Source organism: Rhopilema esculentum, chromosome 7, assembly GCF_057945365.1.
Source record: "Rhopilema esculentum isolate cy_ngs chromosome 7, ASM5794536v1, whole genome shotgun sequence".
NCBI classification, from domain to species: domain Eukaryota; kingdom Metazoa; phylum Cnidaria; class Scyphozoa; order Rhizostomeae; family Rhizostomatidae; genus Rhopilema; species Rhopilema esculentum.
In genome coordinates this window covers 6,247,400-6,271,101 of record NC_142821.1, presented here as the reverse complement: position 1 = coordinate 6,271,101, position 23,702 = coordinate 6,247,400, and the positions used below count along the sequence as shown (strand labels likewise).

Here is a 23,702-nt window from a genome sequence, read left to right as displayed (position 1 = left end):
GGGCACAAAACAAATTAAGAAAAGAATGCTGTATCATTTTTCTCTAAGAAGGGGTAAGTACAGAATAGGGTAAGGCAGGTTTAACCAATGTAGTCCACAAGCATCCAACAACTGACTCAAGGGATCTACTTTTGCAACAAAAGAATGCCAAGATTTTGTGGTCCTTTTTAGATCTGAAAATTATAAAAACACCCTCCATATTTCCCCAACCATTCTTAAAACTAAGAAGCAAGAACAGAAATAAAAGAGCCTTATTATTTTCTTCTAATAACAAAAATAAATATTATTGGAAAATTAAAGATTATTTTTCAAATACATATCTTCTAAAAAAGATCTATTATAGATTTATAACACAAGTAGAATCTTGCTAAACGGCACACAGAGAGAAGAGAAAGGTTTCAATTTTTAAAGCCTTACAATATCTTTGTAAGCTTAGTTTTTCTGATTTACAGGGAGTATTTTGTTACTTCTAAATTTCATTTGAGTCTTTTTGCCTAAGGGAGCTGAAGACGGTCTGAGCAATATCCTGCTCCTGTTATAAGACTGGCACTGGAGAACACTGGCATTTAGTCTTTCTTCTGGTGCTCAAAGCTTGTCCAGACTTTCTTCATCAGAGGTCTGCATGTCTAAAATTCATCTAGGTTGTAACCAGAGAAGTAATTCCTATTTCTCATCTATAATTCTCCTACTGCTTGCTACCTCCTGACTTGCAATGTTGGAGGGTCCAGGCCATAGCAAAATTTGTATGTATTGTCTCTGTAGACATTCTCTTGCTGGACACTCTGAAAAATAGATTTTGCTGCACATTAGTACTACTAGTATATCATATTGGGTATCATCAACAAACAGATTGCATAATAGCTCAAGCTTTATATTGCTCTGGCCTTTTTTAAAATAAGCTACAGGGGAACAGATAAAAGAAAACCTTTTAAAGTAAGATGTTTAAGATGCAAGACAAAAATTTTGAAATCACAGATTGTATTACCTAAACTTTGTTCATTCTATAAATGAATACAATAAAAGTAAAAATTTTAACTAAAACTTCAAAAATTTGATATAACTTTGCAAAAACTGTTAAAGATCTTTTTTTATAAAAATCTAACTAAATTAACTCACAGATGAAGAAGTGCGGCACTTTGCCAAACATAGTTCGAAAGTGTCTTTCACTATTCTTAGCAATGGACTTCTGCTATTTCTTGCTTTTGCAAGCACATTTTCTAGCAAGTGTTGCTGAAAATTAAAATGCAAAATCTCAGTTTAGTACATTTAATACCTACCTATCAAAAGCAATGAAAATTATGCCAAGCTGATACTGTATGTATTTTTAATTCAATTAATGAACAAGTCTGTTGGTGGTTAAAGTAACAATCAGAAATGTTATAAGACTTTTGATAATTGTAAAAAGGTAAGCAGAAATCTATACCTGTTTATAAACACCAATTTGTTAACTCTTACAATTTATACATAAAACGATCCAGTGAATATAAGAATAAACTTTCTTGAAAGCAAATTTTTTGATTGCTTCAATGTTTCAAGCATGGCTCTTCAACAGTTCAATTGATATATCTTCCTTGTTAAGAAAAAGGTATAAGAACCTTATCTGGTTGCAAACAGCATGAAACACAATGCTCATAGATTTTACAGCATCGGTTTTCTTGGCATGTGCTGCAGCTAAACCGTTCAGTTGAATTTCTCTCAGGGATGCAACAGCCATTCACTGATAAGTCTCCATGTGAGCAAATATACCCTGAGTGAATTCAAAAAGAAATTCAATCAAATAAAAAGGATTTTAATTGTGAAGATATTTATCAATGGACAAAATTATATGCAGAACATACCAGTTTTTGAAATATGAAAATGGGCCATGTTTGGTATTTTGTATGTCTTGACTACTTTGCGTGTGCCAGGTGTGCTATGGCCTGCGATGTGGACCACTTTTTATCCATCATTTTTCATTCCTGTTGTCAAGAACTACAGAGTGCTGCTTTCAAGAAGACCTTTTGTGTTACAAACTAAACTGAAACTAAGGAAGTTGACGCTTTCTGCGATTTTGCTTTATGCTCTTCGAAAGAGAGAGCACTGTTGCCCTTTTCAAGATAATTTATCTTTCTCCGTCAGTCCATATACTATCTATCATTGATTGCAATACAAAGTTGCATCTCCATAACACTGTATGAAATTTGTAGTCTTCTGATTATTCTGTTCTTTCCCCAACTAATAAATTTAGCCAGCTCTACTTTGTTTCCTTAATTGCCATGAACACCCAAGAACAGAATAATCAGGTGAACAATGAAGATAACTCTTGGATCAAAACATTAAATCACTGAGTTTTGAAAGTTGATAAAGCGTGTTGATTGCAGATTACTCCCCCTTGGCACCCACTTGGTTAAATAACTGTAATGTTATAAGTGATCTTGCCGTAACTACATTGTGGTGCCACTGTTAAATCCAGTATGGGAATACTTTAACAACACCTTGGAAAAGGACAGAACTGCCTTTGAATATGGCATATGTGGAGGCAATTTGGGCATGTGTGGATGCAATTTGGGCCCCTGTGATCCCACGCCTCATATTAGAAAGACTGAGAACATCCATCAAAGAATTTTGTGCACAAACTTCAATGAACGTAGCAGCATAATATACAATTAAACTTTTTTTCTCTTGACATGATATCTATTGATATAAAACTGTCTTTATGACCAAAAAGGTTCTTACTGTTGAAACTTTCTGTATCATTTAAAAATCCAACCACATAAAATTTTGGCATGGTAAACAACAACAGACTTACAATTAAGATTAGATTCACAAAGAAAAAGAAAATAGCAAAACAAAAGAGTTTATGGTGGTTTAGATGCCACAGTGATCCAATCAGCCATTTTCATGAACAGAACTAACAAGTTAGCTCAAGAACATTCTCCTACCTCATTGGTGAGGCTATTTGTTCAATCATAATCAAACACTGGTTTATCTTAAGAATTATGAAAATACTCTGCTTCCAGCAAAAGCAGTAGAAGTGCCTTACCAATGAAATCTTTTCTTAGATTTGATGTCTTAGAAAATCAATTTTTCTTAGCCTGCCTAGGAGCACTAAAAAACCCAGATTGTAGCCAATTTCCCACTACAACCTATTCTCTTGCTTATGAGTGGTTGCACCCCTTTGAACAAAATATTTGTCTTACTGTTGGTCCGCTGATATTAACCTTGCAGCATTTAATTCATAAAAAGGGGTTGCTGTATATGCCAAGTCTCATACCAAAATTTACAAGTTGCATCCCTTCAAATAAATCTTAGTTAACCAACTGAAAAGTAAACTCTTTTACCCTTTTCGTCAGCAAGAAAACTTGGTCCTTGAACTGAATTTCTGCACTTTTTGAAAGTTGATCTATTCTCAAGATCAAGCCATTCAAAATTCTTCCAGTGAATGTATTTTCCAACTGGTGATTCATCATTGTAAACTCCCTAGAATGTTGAAAGACAATAAGAAAAACTGTCACAGAAACCAAAAGTAATTGCAAATTGCTTCAAAAGGGGCAGCGGATAAAAAGAATCAGATACGTGCTAGTTATAGACAAAAAAATTGCAGGAAATCAAATGTGAAAGTCATGGTTTTTGCACTTTATTCTAATTTGCTTGAGGCAAATAAGGATCAAAGCTAAGTGCAATGAAAATTATCATTCCAATTATCATTCCAATTATCAAATTATCAATTATCATTCCACTGAGCTAAACTACTCAGTAACAGGATTGGTGTTCTTCTGAAGCCAGCCTTAATAATTCCATTATATCAAGGGGCAAGTTAATTCTGTCTTTTGGGATGACACTGACACTGTCTGTATACATGACTGTTCAAAGGGAAAAATTGTATCTTGTTCGTACATCACAGATTTAACAGTTCATTAAATAGACAAAATTGGACAAATCACAATCAATAGAAAATTAACCTTGTCCTAACTATCTGTTGCATGGAAAGAAAAAGGATCACTGTTGCACATAACACTAGATACTTGACTAACAGACTTTAACCCCTGACATGCAAAATCACTGCCCAAACCCCCCCCCCCCCCCGCCATGTTATAAAGTTTAGCCCTAACTAGTTTATAATTGAGATTCTTACAAACTTAAAATGCTACCAAAGGTGGTTAAAGAAATGTGTCTGTGCTCTTTTAGATGACACTGCAAACATAGACAGTCTCCCACAGACAGATTATAGCTGAATGGTGCTGATAGGTATGTAGCAACAAAAGTAACCCTCTCATTCTAGTTGTGTTAATTTTATAGTTGTATAAGTTACTTGATAACTTTTATAAATGAATCTAGGTTTGATGCTAAAAAATTGATCTTGAGCTTATCTCGCTGAAAGGTAGTCATTATAAAGTTGAGGGAACTCTGATGTACTTACCTTTCTGATTACCAAAACGGTCAAGGCCAAAAAGGAAGTTACAGTTACTACAACTGTGAGCCAACGTTTGAAGAAAGGCTTAGTCATTTGCGGGTATAAACAGGCAGTATATTAGCGGAAGATTTCACCATCCACTGCAAACTTGTTTCTTGCGGGGCTAGGCCGATATGGCCAGCCCTTCGGCTAGAAATAGGTCCGTCGAACGACACTCAGTCACAACGCAGATTTATTCTTCTTTAGCAAAGCAAATGCTCTCCAAATTAAAGTCTCGATAAGAACAGCAAAATAAGGAAATGAATGGTTTACTAGTTACTACAATATTGTCCAAATATGTGCCTGACAGTAGTTGCCGGACGACATCTTCGTTGTCTATGGAATGTTTTTATGGATAAACTTTTATGCGCCATCGCATCGGCAGCTTGCGTACTCTCCCTAAATCTAAATGTTGTTTAGACTTGTTTAAACAGAGTTAATCCACTAGAAAAAAATACCACACGTGACTTGATTACCTATTGTCCTGTTAACAATAGTTCTTCCGTTCCCTTAATTTCTCCATGTGGTGATGGTACGCCCACATAGCACGATAGCTAGTGCACTCTCATTCTGCAAGCAGAACGAGACAGATAGATACGCTTTACAAGCTTTTGGATTCTTCTCTGGAGGCATCACCCAAGACCGAGGCGTTACGTTCAAGTTTTTTCTGTTGGAGCTATGGTTACCCTATGCACTTATTGGAAGTGTATTTGCTCATGTTTTTTACGACCACAATAAGCCTTGGTGAGAGCGTTCTTTATTTCTTCTCTTGACAGTGTGCATTTTGATGTTTGCTCCCTACTTTTCGAATTTTCTGTAACCACTTATTTCTTGAAAGACATTTCCTGATTATGAAGTAATGGTACTGGCTTGGACGAAAGTGTTCCTCTGTTAACCTAGCTTAAAAGGTCCGGGGTCATCAGCCTTGACCTTCCGTTAATGGGCGCTCCGGTGATTTGGTGTCCCGCCATTAGGCCATAGAACGACTTCGTTTTTGCTTTCGAAGCGTTAAATAAGCAGCCTGGGTGTACAGAACAAGCAAGAGCTCCCTGCTTCGATTATCATCTTTTTAGTCATCGTCATACATATGTCAGTAGGCGTAACTATACAACCTAAGACTGGTCCCTCGGCGAAGGTGAAGGATCCGGTTCGGATAATCCGATTAACCTCGTGTCATACACGTCAAGGAGTTTTTTTGACTACATCAACGGATCACAGGTCGCCTAGGGTCAGGGAACGCTCTCCTAGAAATATGACATCAAGCAAAACATGGTAGCTCTCCGGATTGTTCATGTCCGCCGGTCCCTCGACCCTTGCCACTATCCCTCGTTTCGCTTAGCTTGCTGACAGGCCTTTTGGAAATAGTAGTTGTTTGCATGCATGCGGTGGGGCCCCTCAGTCATGTTTTGCTCTTTAACCTCCCATTTTAGGCAACCCACTTCCTAAACAACACCCCTTTCACTAGGGTTCGGCAAAACTAAATTGTAAAAAACAAAAAAAAACAAAAAAACAAAAAAACAAAGAAAATATTTTCACAAACGTCATTTTTAAGGGGTAATCGTTACCTGAATCTTGCTCATTGCTACTTTCGGATCACATTTATTTGATTGATTTGTTTGCTTTTACAAGAGGTGTCTTGGTACCTACAGTCATTTTCATTTGTCGCGTTTTCATTTGTTCAACAGTATCATATCTGTAACACCTTTGGCTTTGCCTAAGCAATGATTGTTACTGTCTGTATACACTGATAACCGAAGAATTTGTTTTGGGTTTAGCGCCAATGAAAAAAGTCTTTGTAGTTGCCTTCGCACTACCTTAGATTTTTTCAAGTGTCATTTTGGTTTCATTTTTTGCTTTGCCTGCGAAAGTACAGTCATTGCCTCCATACACTAATGGAATTAAATGATTTGGCTATTAAAACAGAATTTAAGATGCATCGTTGCCTAAGTGGATCTTAAAGTGTCATGCTTTTTTTTTCTGCACTCTTATTACACATGCTTGTTGGATAAATTGTTTTTGTTTTTCTTTATGTGCTATTGACAACAATTGTCATGGTAATCACATTAAGGTAATGTGTCCAAGCAAGCAACTCTGCGGGGGTTTTTCGGAAGCATGTGATTTTTCATGTCATCGCCCAGCTATTATGGTCGTTATGTTTATCTACCCTGCTGCAAGGTTAGCTTCTCATGTGAGCAGTTTTGTGTTGCAGGCATACTGACCAATCGCAAGCCTTTATTTTGATGTTACTTGACAAGTTGGGTATAGGCAGTCCTTTTATATGGACACATTAAAAATTTGCTATTCGCTAGCAATATATTGTACAAATCGCACTGGCTTATTGCCGTGTTATTTTTTTTTCTTGTGGCAAAGTGTCAGGTTGGTTGCATTTTGCTTTGCCTAAGCAAGGGTGGTGGCTCACTTACACACTAATTTAATAGGGTGTTTTATGTCATTGTAATCCCAGTTGCCAATTACTTATCTAGAAACTGGCCAAATTGCATGGTTTAAATAATACAAAACAAAACAAAAACGCCCCGCTAGGTGTAGCTGGGAAGGTTATTTAGGAGACATTTGTCGTTCCCACTTGAAACTCAATACCATAAAAGTGGTGTTCTTCTATTTATAGCGTTAAACATTTATCAAATAGTAGGAAAACGGTCATTCATCAGTGACAGGCATGTCAGCATTACCTTCAATCCATTTTTGTTGGATGGTAGAGGTTATTGTGGGGCCTATGTTTAATGTTAAATCGGGTATCATCAATTACTGTCACATGGAGATAATTATTCAAGCTGTGTAAAGAAATGAAAAAAAAAAAAAAAAAAAAAAAAAAAAAATGTCCAATACCCGTCTTTTTGTAAAGAAGGACAATGTGTTTTTCTTTACCAAGATTGTTGGTAAGTTGGCAAGGCATGGTATTCCTTATTATTCCAAACATGTCAAAATTATGCCAAATTTAGAAAATAAATCATAAAAAAAAAATCCTGCTTTATATGCTATGCGCTTTCAAAATATGCCACAGATACCAAATATGGTATATACTAGGGCCAAATTGGCAACCTTCAGGAACTATATTTGTAATTCCATTCTTTCATTTATATTGGGTAGCTGATTTGCATTGTCTAAGCAGGTTGTGTAAATCGTTACACCAGTCTAAAAGAGTAGTTATTTGTTGTTGGCGGAGCATTGGAATAATTGAGACATTTACCTGGTCTGGTACCGGAAATCAAGACTTTCTGCATGTAAAAACGAAAGCGCTCCATTTTGGAATTCGCTTGCAGGATCATTTTCACGCGGTCGCGCCATGAGTGGTGCTGTTTCACAGGTCTCGCTCCAATATCGACCCGCGCATTTACGCATGATTGGATTTTGTTTCGCAAATTCATGCGTCGAAAATACGCTTATGGCACAATCACGCCAAAATACCTGGACCCTCCCCCCCTTTTTCAGCAGGGAGGATATTTTTCCTTTTCATTGCAAACCTGTTTTTGGACCAGGTATTCCTGGCTTCAGCGGGGTGAATGTTTTACTATTATTTGGGTTGTGGACCAGGTCAGGCCTGGCTTCAGCGGGGGAATGTTTACTATTAATGGCAAACCTGTTTTTGGACCAAAATTACAATCTTTTTGTCATTGACAGGGAATATATTTGCAATTGCTCTCTTTCGTTTGTACTGGGTAGCTGATTGGCATTGTCTTTCATTTTTCACTGCCCAGCTGATTTTCATTATCTAAGCAAGTTTTTACAAATCGTTCGGACTTAAGATTAGTTTTTTACAATGAGGCAACATCCCAGTTTTATAGAAAAAGGGTTGAATAAGGTTGTTCCTGGCTGCAGCCGGGAGGATATTTTTTTTTCCTATTCAGGGCAAATCTGTTTGGACCAGGTATTCCTGGCTTCAGCAGGGAGAATGTTTTGCTATAAAATTGCGAACCTGTTTGGACCAGGTTAAACCTTGGTTCAACAGGGAGAATGTTTTTTCTTGAAATTGCGAACCTGTTTGGACCAGGTGAGTCTTGGCTTCAGCAGGGAGAATGTTTTCACTATAAATTGCAAACCTGTTTTTGACCAGGTTAGTCCTGGCTTCAACAGGGAGAATGTTTTCACTATAATTGCTAACTTGTTTTGGACCACGTAGTTCTGGCTTCAGAAGAGAGAATGTTTTTACTATCAATTGGGAAAACGTGTTTTTGACCAGGGACACTTGGCTACAGCGAGGAAAATGTTTCACTTTCAATTGAAAAACCTGTTTTTGACTAGGGACACCTGACTACAGTGGGGAGAATCATTTATATTTGCCATAATGCTGGCATGTTAGTGATTACAAACCTTGAATCAGGTTAGTCCTGGTTTTATTTTGGATGAGGGACTGTTTGTATTTACCACAACGTGGGCATGTTAATTAATTCAACTCAATAAAAGCTAGGTTAGTCCTGGTTCGTAATCAGGGATGAATGTTTTATTTTTTCCACAAAGTTGGCATTTTATTTATCACAAACCCACTTGGGCGTGGCAGAAGTGTTTTTTCACTACAATGCTGGCTTGTTATATGCTCATGTACCTGCTTGACCCAGGGTGGTCCTGGCTCTCAACGGGGTGAGTGTTTTTATTTGCCTAAAATTTGGCACATTTATTTATCACAAACCTACTTGGGCCAGGTTATTCCTGGCTTTTCGTGGTGTGAGTGATGGTTATTCGCCACAAGGTTGGCTGGTTGTTGCTCATGTACCTGCTTGATCCAGGGTGGTCCTGGCTCTCAACGGGGTGAGTGTTTTTATTTGCCTAAAATTTGGCACATTTATTTATCACAAACCTACTTGGGCCAGGTTATTCCTGGCTTTTCGTGGTGTGAGTGATGGTTATTCGCCACAAGGTTGGCTGGTTGTTGCTCATGTACCTGCTTGATCCAGGGTGGTCCTGGCTCTCAACGGGGTGAGTGTTTTTATTTGCCTGAAATTTGGCATGATTGTTTATCACGAACCTGCTTGAACCAGATTATCTCTGGCTTCACAGGAAGAGTGTTTTCTGCCCTCACTATCCTTTACCCGCTTACCTTTTTCCGGCATCACCCTCCTCTCCATGTAGTCTCCCTCACCCTCCTCTCCCTGTAGTAGTATATCCACTAGGTAAATAGCACCATCTGGGGCAGGGTCTACACCAGCAGTGATATATAGGGGGACGGAGATCCCAATATTTCCGACGACTTATCTACTTCAATGGCAAATTTAATATTACGCATGCGTCTCATTTGTCATTTCCCATTTGCTAGGTATAGGTCTAGTAGCCCAACCCAATTTGCTATATTTTAGATGCAGATAGATTTCCCTCAGGCATTCGGATTATTCGGCAAATAGCCTTACATTCGGATTATTCGGCAAATAGGTGACGCGCCCTCCCATGCTCTGATCTGGGGTTAAAAGATTTGGCTCCCTTCCCTTTTCCCTCCTTAGTGCAGAAAGGGTTTATTAGGAGTCGGTGTCTGGAGGCAACACTTGGTGTTTTGTGGGCGGGAAACAGTTTCCCATTGTTGCCACCGACCTTAAAGGGCCACTCCAGCCCAAAAATTTTTTCTGAGATTTTTGCATAAATTGGTAGTTAGTCGAGAAAAAGAAGCTATCGTGAAATTTTTTTTCGAAAAGCTTAACTCGTTTTCCAGATATAGACGCTCAAAGTTGAGAATCACCGTAAAAATACGACAAAATTTTTTTCGGAAAAAGTACCTTGTGACGTATGAAGGGACCATTGTTTCAACATTCGGCGCTATTGTTATACGTTCGCACTGAAATTCGCACGACTCGGTAGTGGCTCGGAAGAGACGATTCATGTCGGAATCTCGGTTGTCGTTTTATTTATTTTCCTTCATTGCGATTGATGTTCAGCGGAGGCTTCCAGCCAACATGGACTAGTAATTCGACAAATCAAAGATGGAAGCTTCAACCTGAACGCATATCCTCATCTTGGCAACGCAGCAAGCTTTTTAATATGGAATGCTTCACGAATTTTCAGATGTGAATGGATTTCTGACCGAAGGCATTTCTTATCGTCGTGTCATCTCAGGAATTTCCAGGGAGCTGAATAATAATTGATGTCTCACCGCATTAGAAGAAGAACCCCATTCACAAGATGGAAACTTTCCCGTAAGTCACAATTCATCCTTATTATCATTTTACTATGTTGAATGTTAGGCCAAACTGCAGGGTGTAGAGGTTTGGAGGGAGTTTGGGGATGGTGTGACACGCACCCCCTAAACAAAGCAATTTGCCAGGCTTTGAGAAAAACTTCGTACTCTAAATACAAGTTTTCTAACAGTCTTGTGAACTGTCCCCCAAATAGTCAGAAATGTGGTAATATGAAAAGTACAACAGGGGCTCTCAAGCAAAATGTTACATAAAATAGTACCAAAAGTAGAAGTTTGCTACTTTTTTGTACCAATAAGGGGGCCTAAGCCTCCTAGCACTACATCCCTGCCAATGATCTGTGCACTACACCTTTGCCCGAGGTATAGATGTGTAAAATTTCCCAGGGTTTGTCTGATGTTTCCCTGAACCCTTTTTCTTCATGTTCTACCATGTTCTGCCTTCAATTTTGGAATTCTGCCTATTTCATAATAGAATTGATTCACAATTTCAAAATTTTGCCAGATCAATATCCAGGGCAAAAGATCTACTACCCCAAAGAAAAAACATGGAATTTACACCCTTGGTTTTGGAAAAAAGATATGTCATATCCTCATTCTAATGTTTTAAAGGCAGAATTGTTTATATTTGTTAAAATTACCTTTGCTATTCTAGCATTGATTCATATAAGCATGGCCTATATCATTTAAATTCATCTTTGTGTTACTTCAAGTTAATATCCTTAATGCTATTTGCTATAGTAACAGTGGTTGCCCTTTAGCCCCTAAATTTCTCTTTGATCCTTTTAAATATCTATAATCTGAATGCCCCTGAGTGTCCAAGTTTCTTTGATCATTTTATGTTTTATTATGACTCAAAAGTAAATTTCACTGGTATGTTAGTATTTATCCCTGTCAACCTTATTATTCTAGGCATAAAAAGGTAACAAACTCTTTTATGGTTCAGCAGAAAGGATCTTGCAAAAAAATGCTAGATGAAGGTTGGAGATTACATGCATTCTGTTATCTGGCTACTGGCTTTGTGGGAGTGATAACTTGCCCCTCTCTTCCATGCAAGAGTTACCACAAAGACCTCAACACATTATTCTGTTTTTGTATTAACATTTTTACAAAGGAGACTATTTTTAAAATTATCAAAATTTTATATATAATTTGGTCATATCTATATAATGTTTGTGAATCAACAGTTATTATTTAAAACTAGTAACAACCTATAGGTATTTTCTAGAAATTTTGCAATAGATTATTGTTTCATGATACTTTTATAAGAACATTTCTCATGTGCAATAGAAATTACAAATTTCTAGATAGTTCACTGGCCTGATTGTATAGATATTTGAATATATTATTCAATGTAGCCAAGTATTTAAATACATCAAACATGTATTTATTATTCATAAATATAGCAGGTTGAAATTCTGACAGCTTAAAGAAGCTGACAAGGCCCCTGTAATAGCTTAAAGGTTAAATACAAAAATTATATTTACACAAGTATATTGAAAAAGTTGAATTATTAATATAATCTCAAATCCCTTTTTTGTTTGTATAAAAACAAATTTATAATTTTTGAAAAAGTTGTTTGACTCATGACTAATGGTAGGTTTTTAGTCTTGTCTTGAAAGTTTGTATACTTTCTTGTCCATGCCCTCGATTGTCCTGGTTTATTTCTAATAAGTCATAGTCATGTTGATATGTAGCTCTTTATCCTAATGAATATGTGGTATCAATTCATACAGCTTTCATTCCCGGTATACTGGTTTTGTTTTGGTCTTTCCTCTCGAATTAATTGCGCGATGATTTTTTCAGCTGTTGCACTAAAGGAAGAGCTGATGAAAAAGCGCGAATCTTCTTTTTAAAATCAGGGAACTGGCCTGCCAATATAAATTGCTTCAAAAGCAACATTCCACGAAAGTCTGTCAACATCCTCATGTCTCTGTCTCGCTGGCCTACTTTGACAATTTGACTTCTCTGTCAGAAAGATTCGTGCGATAAAAAACTTCCATATTCGATCAGAAAATCAAGACTGATGAGCGATACTTCTCTCTTTATATCGATTCCAGATAAAAGTCTGGCCTACTAACAAACATGCCGCTGCTAGGCCCTGTCTGCCATTTCGCTAGGTTCTCGTTGACCCTTTGGACAGCCGATGATACTTGCCGCGAACTTACCGAGGCCGAAAATGCCTGTGACGTCAATCCGGAGATCTCCGATAACACGGTTGAAAAACAATTCAACTCAATGACCATTTTACAAACGCTAATAACTACAAAACGGTTAGAGATATGAAAAAAATAATAACAGATTCGTTTTCAGGAGGTCTGATTACATCGTGTTCTGAAATAAAAATTTTGGGCTGGAGTGGCCCTTTAAAGAGAAGTATTCTCCAGGCAGTCAAGGGCTGGTGCACTCGCAGGCCCACTTCCTGGATAGGATTTTTATAAGGGGATTAAATGTTGTTTAGACTTGTTTAAACAGAGTTAATCCACTAGAAAAAAATACCACACGTGACTTGATTACCTATTGTCCTGTTAACAATAGTTCTTCCGTTCCCTTAATTTCTCCATGTGGTGATGGTACGCCCACATAGCACGATAGCTAGTGCACTCTCATTCTGCAAGCAGAACGAGACAGATAGATACGCTTTACAAGCTTCCCCACCCACCCACTCCTCTCTTTTTTCTTTCTATCTTGACTAATTTTTTTTCCTTTCCAATTTCTGCTTTCCAGCTTTCCCCCGGAGACAGTCGTCTTGCGGGCAGGTGCATCAGCCGGGAAACAGTTTCCCATTGTTGCCACCGACCTTAAAGAGAAGTATTCTCCAGGCAGTCAAGGGCTGGTGCACTCGCAGGCCCACTTCCTGGATAGGATTTTTATAAGGGGATTAATCTAGTTTTTCCAAAACGGGTAGCAGTGTTGCCCCTCATTGGTGTTGCCAGATTGAAATCCTCAAAAATCCCAAGTCGAGGTCAAAAAATCCCAAAATTCAATGGTTTTTCGATAAAATTCCCAGGGTCCAAATATAGTTCAAAGTGATGACGTCACAAAAATCTACTTTTAGAATTTTTAAATTTGGATCACATAGCCTAAGAGATCATCAGAAAAAATACTTTTAAATTCACAAAATCAGCCTAAATATGGCAACAATTTCATGAAATATTGCCGGTGAAAATTTGCTACAGATATCTTTTACCAAGTTAGAACGAAGACAGTTAGAACGAAGACAGAAATCGATTTTCTACACTTTGCTGAGTTAATCCGATATGAATCCGTTATAAGATAAAGGCAGGGAACGAGTTATGTGCAGGGAATCCCATTCAACAAAACGAATTTACTTGTTCTAATCACTGACGGGTAGGGTTTACCTGTTCTTATCTCTAATCACAAAACGAAGCTGACGGGTAGGGTTTCGGATAGTTCGATACATTGTATTGTGTTGGATGTCATTGATGAAGGCTTGATCGCATTTCTAACAAAAGTATGCTTGATTCCAGTGCAACCAAACGACTAGAGACTCAAAAGTATATTGAGCAAAATCAATAAAATGAAATAACGGCCAATAAAGACATGAAAGAAATACATTTGAAAGAAATATCAGTTCGACGTTTTGAGCATAACTTTTCATCAAGCAAAAAGAATAGGAGAAGTAACAGTTAAAAGTGAGTAGAAAAGTAGAATCAAAAGATTATCTATTTGGAACGTGGCAGGAATAAGATTAAGAAAACAAGACGAGGTGGAAATGTGAGGAGGGGGGGGGGGGATAGAAAGCGTATAGATGGAGAAGATATGAAATAATAATAGCTGGATTAGGAAAGATACGAAAGTTGTTTGTTAAGACCATTTGAAATAAGAGTACCATTTTTAAAAATAATGCGTTTTCGAGTGTTCTTCGTTTCTTTGTTGAGTGTTGTTATCATGTGCGTCAGGAAGTCCAGTGATTGACCAGTGTATGGGTATCTTTGTTAATATGAATGGATCTACATTGCTTAGATGTTCACAAAACGGGCATTCAATGTAATGTAATGTAATGTAATGAAGGTCACACGTGCAACTACCGCAGTAAACAAGGCAGGAAGAGGTGCATGCGAATTGGGTCTTTATATGGTGGCAAGGCATTTTTCCAAAAGTGCTCCATAAGTGTTCCAAAACATTATTGTACTGTTGATAAGCAATGAAGGGTGGGTGTTTAAAAATGTCCGAAATATCATGATCATCAGTCAGCAGGTGAGAATTATCTTATAAAATATGTTTGATCTGCTTTTGAGTGGATGGAAGGTGAGGGTGATTATTAGTGCGTTCATTGGTGTTTTGTTGACTGGCTGGGTTTAAAACGGTTTCTTGTGTCATTGATGATACTTGTTCATAAACAAACGAGTGTAGAAACTTGACTATTTCCTGAGCCTTGGTTTCAAAGTCATCCTGCTACGAACATAGACTTCAAATACGGTATAGAATCGTTGCATCTGGCTGGGTGTTGTGAAGTTTAATAAAAGTAGCACAGTTAGAATAGGTCTCTTTGTATGACGAGAGTTGGTAATATTGTCGCCAGGAATAGAAAGTTGACTGTCAAGAAATACCAGAGTATGTAAGTGAAATCCAGAGCTGGATGGATTTTATTGACAAACTTGTTGAAGTCCTGTAACTCGTCGATAGTGAGTGAAGTGTAACCAACAATATCGTCTATGTAGCGCAATAGAAGATAAGGTAGAGAGTCATGATATGTTTGGACAATGAGTTCTTCTTGGTTTCCAACGAAAAGACAGGCGTACGATGGTGCCAATTTGCTTCCCTTAGTAAAACCAGAGGTATGTTTTATTGTTGAACGTGAATGTGTTTGTTGTACGAACAAGCAAGCAAGAACAAGCAAGCTGGTGGTTGCTTGATAAGAGTTGTAAGAGGATAGTCGAGATAAGTGGCTATTTGAGATGTTGGATATGATATAGCAGAAACAAGCATTTAGAGTAGAGATGTTTTCGGATGCTGAGAAAAGAGTTTGCTAGCATTAGGTTGAAGGTTATCAGAATTGATTCCTTCTTTAATGGTTTTGATGATATGATCATAACGAGGCTTAGTACGATATTTCTGATAAGATGAAGAGTTTAACCAAGAATGTCCTTCTTGCAAAAAGAGATCTTTACGCCAGACGACGATGCGTTTCCCTTTGTCAGCAGACTTGAAAACAATGTCGATATGAGAAACAATGTCTGAATTTGAATGATCTGAGTGCATTCCATTCGTTTTTAGAAAGGTTGAAGCTGTTAGACTTTTTCTTAAAGTTGACTTTTGAAATCTCATATCAGCATTGGTCGATGTATAGCTCCAGAGCGTGGTGTCGACCTGGTGGTGGTGCCCATGTCGAGTTTTTAGTGAAAAAGCTATCAATGACATTGGTCGCAGGTGCTGATGAGTCCGCTGGATCATCGTCAGGCGATATGTCATGGAAATGGGCTTTTCTCAACAAAATAGATTGAATCTAGTCTCAGTAAAATATATTCATCAATCTATCATGCCCCATCATCATCATCAGAGGCTCTGGTACCCAGGGTACCAAAAGGCTTGGCCCCTTTTTGAGAGGTATATAAAGTGCGACTGTAGATAATTCCCCACATTCCAGCAGTTTCATTCACCAATGGAATCATACACAAGCTCAGTAACTCAATCTAATTATCAGGTGCTTGGTGATTCCGAATTCTAAAATTTGCAGGCTTTACCTACGCAATATCAGATAAACAAGAACTGACTTTTTATAGATCATTGAAACTATATTATTTCAGTCTTGCAATTTTTATAGAAACTAGCCGAATATTCCCAATAACTTAAAATATAACTTGAAAAAATCAAATAAACTCAGGAATAAAAAGAATGTTGAGAACAATTCGATCAAACCCAAAATGTTCATCATTACCTTTTTAATATCAAAAAGAAATGACAGGCTTCAAAACTTTGAAATTTCCTTTTGAACCTCTGCTTCGTTAATTCCACACTTTCTCGCGGCTTCTCAATTTCAAAGAGTATGCTACCACATTCAGTTTAGGACAAGCAAGATAGAACGCATGTGATGCCATACTTGGTCAGCAAAGCTGTTTAAATAGTGTGTCTTATGTAGGAAGGTTTTACAAAAGCGATGCCTGTGGCGGAATTATTTTCCCGTTCATAGTGCAATACTTCACGAAACATGGTGAAGTATTTAATGTCAGTAAAAAACACTCTAAGGTGCTTATTGGACAGCGAAAGTTATTTGGTCATGTATAATAAACTAAAAAATGATCAAAAGAAATACACATTTCTCTTCAATATATTTATTTTTGTTGAAATCTTATTTAATGACAAAATTATATGCTTAGGTAAGGTTTCCCAATGACATCTGTGTTCAGTTCAACACCTAGACCAGGCTTGTTAGTTGCAGCAGTCTTCCCATCAATTCGTTGAGGGGCACCTTCTGCAACATGAATAGTGCAATAACTATTGAAATCTGTTGCTGAAAACCTTAGCTTCTCTGGTGTGCTATGGGCCAAACTAATAATTGCAGAGGTTACTACATCACTGCCCCATGTATCTTCTATACACATTGGTATGCCCATAGACACACAGAGATCTCTGGCTTGTTTGAGTTTAGTTATCCCACCAAATTTGCTTATTTTCAGATTGACAACATCAGCAGAACCATCTCTCTGCACATGCAATAGAGATTCAATATCATGAACCACCTCATCTAATATAAATGGTAAATTGCAATGCCGCCTCACTCGAAGACATTCTTCATATGTTGCACATGGCTGCTCAATGTAAACATCTAGGTCTTTGACCTGATTTACTATTTTGATAGCTTCATGTGACATCCAGCCAGTATTAGCATCAGCAACAAGGAAGTCACCAGGATCTAGTACTGATCTAACTTCACGAATACGAGCGATGTCGTCATCAATACATCCACCAACTTTCAATTGGAATTTTCTATACCCTTGTTTTTTGTATTCTAAAACATTTTTTGCCATGTCAAGTGGTGCCTGTTTGCTTATTGCTCTATATAACTGAACACTGTCTCCGAAACGACCACCTAAAAGTTTGCAGACTGGCAGTTTAGATACTTTACCAAGGAGGTCCCAGCAGGCCATGTCTATTGGTGACTTGACATAGGGATGTCCCTTCAATTTATAGTCCATGACATCATTGATGACGCTAATTTCAGTAGGATCATAGCCTATTAAGTCTTTGCAAAGTTCTGCCAATCCAGTTCTGACACCATTAGCATACGATGGCAAATAACTTGATCCAAGTGGACAAACTTCACCAATGCCAGTTAAACCAGCATCAGTATGTATCTCTACCAAAGTTGTGTCAAAGACAGTCACCAACTTCCCATCAGACCATTTGTAGCCTCCTTCATTCAAAGGAAGATCCACTTTGTAGACATTAAACCCAGTAATTTTCATCTCTTTTTAATCATACGAAGTGTGAGATGGCCTGCAAAAAAAACAATATACAATCAACTCTGCTAATAGTCACTCTGCTTAAATCTTAAAGTCAGCTTCTTGCTAATCATCGCATGCCTTGAAAAGTTAAGGTGTGCAATGGATAAAACAGAGAAGACCTGATAGCCTTAGAGTAGATGCTATTATAAACCAAATAATTTTAATGGATAATGGAATTTCAGAATTTCCTTGAAAGCAAAACAATCAAACATAAGTTTTTGAGGCCCTCTTGCAATTACTTTGTTTTTGTATAAGAACTTATATGAAACAGGTAAACTAGTAAACTGTGCTGCAAGAGCTTACGCAAGCCTCTTGGGCAAAGTGGGTATCTTCCTACAACAGTTTAGCCTTTCATGTCTCTACTGTCAGAATATGTCTCCAAACTTCTATCTGAATCTCCTCTTAAACTAACAAACTATCTATATCTAAATGTACAAGGAAAATAAAAAAAACCTTGCTTGCAATAAAATGTTACCTAAAATTAACTGAAGATTGCACACCCTAGTGAGAGGTAATCCTACAACAAAAGTGGAATGCTGTGGGATGCTTGGTGATGTTGTGCCAAGGCTATTGTCCTCATCTTTATACACCCCTCTAATGAAAGTATCTGGACAGTTCAAAGATTGATTGTGCTTTACAAAAACAAATTTAGGCTGGTGATAAAACCCTTTGAGAAACCCTTACAAATTAACCCAAGACATTAAAATGTTGCAAAACCCCTGCACTTTTTATCTGTTATCATTTCTTGTTAAAACGAGAAACCTTTAAGCTACAAGCCTTTCGCAAATCAACTGATGTCAAATAAGCAAAGGACAGCAAAGTCAGGTGACTTGGACTCAGTTAAAATGGGCCAAGCAAACATGGTAATTTTTAACAAACTGGTTTTGAGATACCAATATTTTCGAATAAAGAGAAATAAAACGTGTTTACTTTCAGTTCCAACTGAAATATTTCCCAAGGGAAAAATATTTGCATGGATTATAAAACACTGATCGATTATAAAACACCTAAGACATATTGTAAAATTTTACCGGATCATAAACTGTCTTGCAAAGCAGACATATCATTCAGTGCAAGGCCATATAGCCAACTGTTTCTTGACCGCTGCAAATCTTTCTGAAATTGATCAGAACGAGGGCACATTTATAATTTTTTATCATTTTCTTTGCAATATTTACCGATAGCTTTTGAAAGTTCATTTGTTTGTGAACATTTTGCAAACAGTTTTGCGAAATGACGCAAACCAGCTTTGATGCAAATTTGGTTTGGGCAGAATGTTTGGCCTTTTGTGTTGCAAGCAATCTTGCTCTTTTTGACTGTGACAAATTTTTTATGCTCCTTATTTTTCAATTTTTTTGCATAAGTTGAAAGCAGGAGTCTTTGTGCACCCAATGATACTAGTATTTTAATATTAGTTTTTTCCATCATTTTGATAAAAAACTTTTCTAGACATTGCTCAGAAGTCAACTCGTTTGTTTCAGACACTACCATCTTTAGGAAAAACCCTCACAGAATTTGATTACATATACATTAGATAACATTATTTTTTCGACGAATAAATGAATTAAAGGCCAAAAACGCTTCAAGAAAAATTGAGGAAATTGATAAAAACATTTTCATGAAAACTACCTTTGAAATTTGTAAACAAATGTATCTAGAAATTTGTAAACAAATTTATCTATCAACGGATTCGCAACTAAATTCGAAACTGAACAGATACTTTCATGAAGGGAGTAAGATTTGCCCCGGCAGCTATTTTCCCTTGGAATAGGCTATGGTTGTGAATACTAATGTGCATAGCTGGAGTGCACATTATGATAATACCAAAGTCCATATTTGCAACTCTGAAATATTGCTATTGCACATCTGAAACCTCATTGGAAACTGCCGTATACGGTCCGGATTCGAAGTTCTTCAGCTTTTTCGTATAGGCTAATTTTATATTCTACATCCCTCTTGCACATTAGTATTCACATAATGTTCTTCAAATAAAATCTGATATCAAAACACGATAAAATTAAACAAGTTAACAAAAACAGGCTTTACCTTTTCTTTGCTTGGTGGCTTAGTCAAACCTGTTTAAACAATTTCTGTGGTTAGTGGTCTCTGCTTTCACGGATCTGACACCATTTTTAGCTTCTGAGAGCAGCCCTTTTGTGCCTGCCTCGTGATCAACCATGTTTTCACGTTTGCTGCTCAAAATTTGAAGATGGCGGCTAAACCCATGTTTTACACCGTCAGGAAGCACTGGAAAAAATCCATATTTGCTGGGTGTGTTTCACTTTATGGATCTTATTACGCATGTGGACGTTTTAGGGAGTATCTTGTTCGGCGGGAGATTTGTGCTGAAGCAAGAAAGATTGGAGAGGAGCCCATAGAGGCACTTCAAAAACCACGACGTATGCTCGTATTCTTAAACCCACAAGCAAGTAATGGTGACGCTGTGAAGTTGTACGAGCGAAATGTTGCACCAATATTGCATTTAGCTGCAATCGATGTAACACTTATAAAAACTGATTATGAAGGACATGCAAAAAGTATTATGGGATACATAGACCCGACAATAGATGGCATTATTGTGGCTGGGGGAGATGGTACTCTAATGGAGGTAATATTTATATATATATATTCTTTATAAGCTTTTTTCTGTCGTTAAGAAAATATTGATGAATATAAATGTTTAAATTTCTTTTTGTGCCATTTAGTTATTGTTCATTTGAACATCCAATATGATCTCGAATTCATGTTTGCAAATTGTTAATTTTTAATAGGCCTATCATTTTGTCTTTGTCTATGATATGAGATGTTGTTCTTTCGGAACCTCTTCCTGACGTTTTATACTCTGAGGAGTGTCATGCGAAAAAGCTTTCAGTGTGCTGTAAAATGTTTGCTTTTTCAAAGCCATTTTCAAATTTTGTACCTCCTAAAAATATATATAAGATGAATACATAAACATATATAGATTAACATATTCATGTTTATAGGTAGTCACTGGACTTGTTCGCCTGCAAAACGAGGAAACAATATCAAAAATCCCACTGGGGGTAATTCCATTGGGAAAAACAAATGGTTTCTTCAAGAGTTTTCACAATAATGGACCACAGAATGCAAGAATTCTTGGAAATGCAACCATGGCTGTTATTAAAGGAGAAACAAAGTTGGTTGATGTAATGGAAATATCAACACAAGGTGCCCGACCTACATATGCCTTATCAGGCTTATGTTGGGGGGTTTTTCAAGAAGTTAAAGTGAAGATAGATGCAAAGAAACATTGGTGGGCTGGACCGTGGAAAAAACAAATGGCATTTATCTTAAGAACTGTTAAAAACTGGCCTAGCAATTATATTGCATCACTTACTACAAGTAATGATAATACTTCAGGATTAAATCAGGTCTACATAGCTGCACAAAGTGAAGGAGAAAGAAGTAAAGTGGATGAAAGCCTCAATGCGTATACCCAAAGAAGCTCTATAAGTGAAAAGGATGGTACTTCAGTTCAAGAAAATGGAAACTTTATTGATAGTCCCTTGCAAACAATGACTGGTCTGCAATTGCAGATCAATAATGCAACCAAAGAACCATCAATCAAAATGCAAATTTGGGACAATAATTTATCAAGAGCTGACTTCATAGCTGATGGTATAAAATGGATTAAAAATGACTATAATATTATCGAGTCTAAGAATTGTAAGACGATCCAGACAGATCAGTTAAAACTTTGCCCTTCAATGAATGATGTAACATGGTACCACATAGATGGAGAAGACTTTGAAGCTAAAACTGTTGAAGTAAACATTTTTAGAAATAAGTTAAGGTTTTTTCATTGACTTGAATGAAATTGAAATGCTTTATTCTTATTATTGTTGCATTAGCAGAGTTGTTGTGACATAGAAATAGATCATTTTTATAAGCTGCTCAGAAATTATTGTTTAAAAGATGGGATGGAAAAAATCATTTCTGATGATAAGGTACCTGCCACAAAGTTCGGCGTAATCCAAGTGTTAGCGCAATCTGAAAGTGATCTTGATTTTTTATACCCAAAAAATGCGCAATGCTGAAAGTGAGCTCCCACCAAAAATAACGTTCTAAAATATATTTCTATTGTAACTCATAGATTTGCAAAAGAAAGAAATGAAACTCATTAAAAACCTTTAGCATCTTGTAAATGCCTTTATCAATAAAAATTGTACAACAAAGCAAGAAAGATGGTATAATTAACAGGCCCATCAGAGCTGGGGGGGCTGGACCCCCCAATAATTTTTAAATTGTAGTATGTTTCCTTTATAGCAGTGTATTGAATGAAAAGGAATTCAATGGGCAGCCCCCCAATATGAATTTCGTTCCAACAGCACTGATTAACAATCCTTTTCAATGATGCAATACTAACATTTTATGCAAAGAAAGAAATTAAGAAAGAATTATGAAAAGGTTTAAGTAATCTTAATGTTGCAATGTTTAAAGATGGCCAGAATTAATAAAGCAAAGCACTACCAAAGTACTGTTCGTCTGATGCTTTTCAGAGTGCAATCGTTGGATAATTACCAAAAATAAGCAGAAAATTATATCCAGGTGTAAATCGACGGTAACATGAGAGGAAGAATATGACGGTAAAACATGAGAGGAAAAATACGACGGTAAAATGTGTTTGATCAACTCTTCTGTTGTAATATGTACAATACAATAGCCTCAACACTTCAGGTGTCGCAAGTCAGCATCCCAAACAAATACAGATCAAGAAACATCTTTGATTGTCTAAATCCCATTTGCATGTGGAAAACTGCATTAGTTGAAAATTAAAATATTCTCCTGCACTCCTCATTGTACCCTATAAACAGACGCAATCTCATTTGTCAAATTTCAGAAATTCCTGGTTTACACATTGTGCTATTCCTGGCTAGGTTTTGCTTGGTGATTATCAAGCCCCTAGCCAGGCCTGTGGAGCAGGGGTGGCAAACACCCCAAACCTGTTGCAAATTGCCATGGCAATCTAATGAAAATGACGAAAAACCCCATTAAAAAATTGGAGACAAAATTCTCAGGGTGACAAACAACTGGTATTCTCTTGCTTCAGGGTGGCATTGCCACCCCTTGGCTACGAGCCTGTGGTTTATGGTGAAAGTTTGCGCAATCAACTCGCAGTTTTTTAACATTCATAAAAAGCCCGATCCAGAATTAAGTTTAACAGATTCTTTGCAAACGCATAAGATCATTTTCAAAAGAGAAAAGAAAGTGTCCAATCGACGCATAAACAATTTGATGCCTTTTTCGCCACGTTTATAATTCATTTCTCTAATGTGAACCAAGTAAAAAAGGGGAAACAAATTGGCACAATTTTTAACAACGTTTCATCTCAAAACAAGGATTTTAGCAATATTTCGGTGTTTTTTTCGGTGAATATTCAAACACGAATAAAGGTTGTTTCACTCACTTTTTTGGCAAATGAGGCCTGAACCCCTCCCTAGAGTGCAATAGGGCTGTTAACACCACCCTTTTAATTTAAGACCAAATTAAGAACAATCCAGGCACAGATTTTCGAAAAAAATTAAGAATAGCCAATCTGAACTTAATTGACTGGTTCTTATAAAAAATGTAGCTTTATATTTTACGATGCTAAATCACATGTAACGAATGGCTGTGAAATGAAATATTTGAATTTCAAGTTGAA

The 23,702-nt window shown here is 37.0% G+C and overlaps 3 protein-coding genes across 3 annotated transcripts; 1 reads left to right on the top strand and 2 right to left on the bottom strand.

The window, feature by feature from the left end:
• Positions 1-254: 254 nt before the first annotated feature.
• LOC135683228 (SREBP regulating gene protein) lies at positions 255-4,803 on the bottom strand. Its single transcript, XM_065198432.2, has 5 exons — positions 4,400-4,803; positions 3,321-3,459; positions 1,596-1,747; positions 1,117-1,230; positions 255-782 (listed from the first exon to the last, which is right to left on the bottom strand). Exons 1-5 carry the CDS (start codon positions 4,484-4,486, stop codon positions 696-698), a joined length of 579 nt encoding a protein of 192 aa, XP_065054504.2. The 5' UTR covers positions 4,487-4,803; the 3' UTR covers positions 255-695.
• A 10,639-nt stretch (positions 4,804-15,442) lies between these two features.
• Positions 15,443-20,214, bottom strand: LOC135683222 (uncharacterized). Its single transcript, XM_065198424.2, has 2 exons — positions 20,084-20,214; positions 15,443-18,029 (listed from the first exon to the last, which is right to left on the bottom strand). The coding sequence occupies exon 2, from the start codon at positions 17,996-17,998 to the stop codon at positions 16,898-16,900; it is 1,101 nt and encodes a 366-aa protein (XP_065054496.2). The 5' UTR covers positions 17,999-18,029; positions 20,084-20,214; the 3' UTR covers positions 15,443-16,897.
• Positions 20,110-23,675, top strand: LOC135683221 (acylglycerol kinase, mitochondrial). The gene is made up of 2 exons (XM_065198423.2): positions 20,110-20,645; positions 21,022-23,675. The coding sequence occupies exons 1-2, from the start codon at positions 20,247-20,249 to the stop codon at positions 21,862-21,864; spliced, it is 1,242 nt and encodes a 413-aa protein (XP_065054495.2). The 5' UTR covers positions 20,110-20,246; the 3' UTR covers positions 21,865-23,675.
• Positions 23,676-23,702: the final 27 nt, after the last annotated feature.

Coding starts and splice junctions, on each gene's coding strand:
- LOC135683228 (XM_065198432.2), bottom strand. CDS start 4,486: ATGACTAAGCCTTTCTTCAAACGTTGGCTCACAGTTGTAGTAACTGTA. Junction 3,460..4,399: donor CCGTTTTGGTAATCAGAAAG/GTAAGTACATCA, acceptor TCAACATTCTAG/GGAGTTTACAATGATGAATC. Junction 1,231..1,595: donor GCTGTTTGCAACCAGATAAG/GTTCTTATACCT, acceptor TTTAATTTTCAG/CAACACTTGCTAGAAAATGT.
- LOC135683222 (XM_065198424.2), bottom strand. CDS start 17,998: ATGAAAATTACTGGGTTTAATGTCTACAAAGTGGATCTTCCTTTGAAT.
- LOC135683221 (XM_065198423.2), top strand. CDS start 20,247: ATGGCGGCTAAACCCATGTTTTACACCGTCAGGAAGCACTGGAAAAAA. Junction 20,646..21,021: donor GAGATGGTACTCTAATGGAG/GTAATATTTATA, acceptor TCATGTTTATAG/GTAGTCACTGGACTTGTTCG.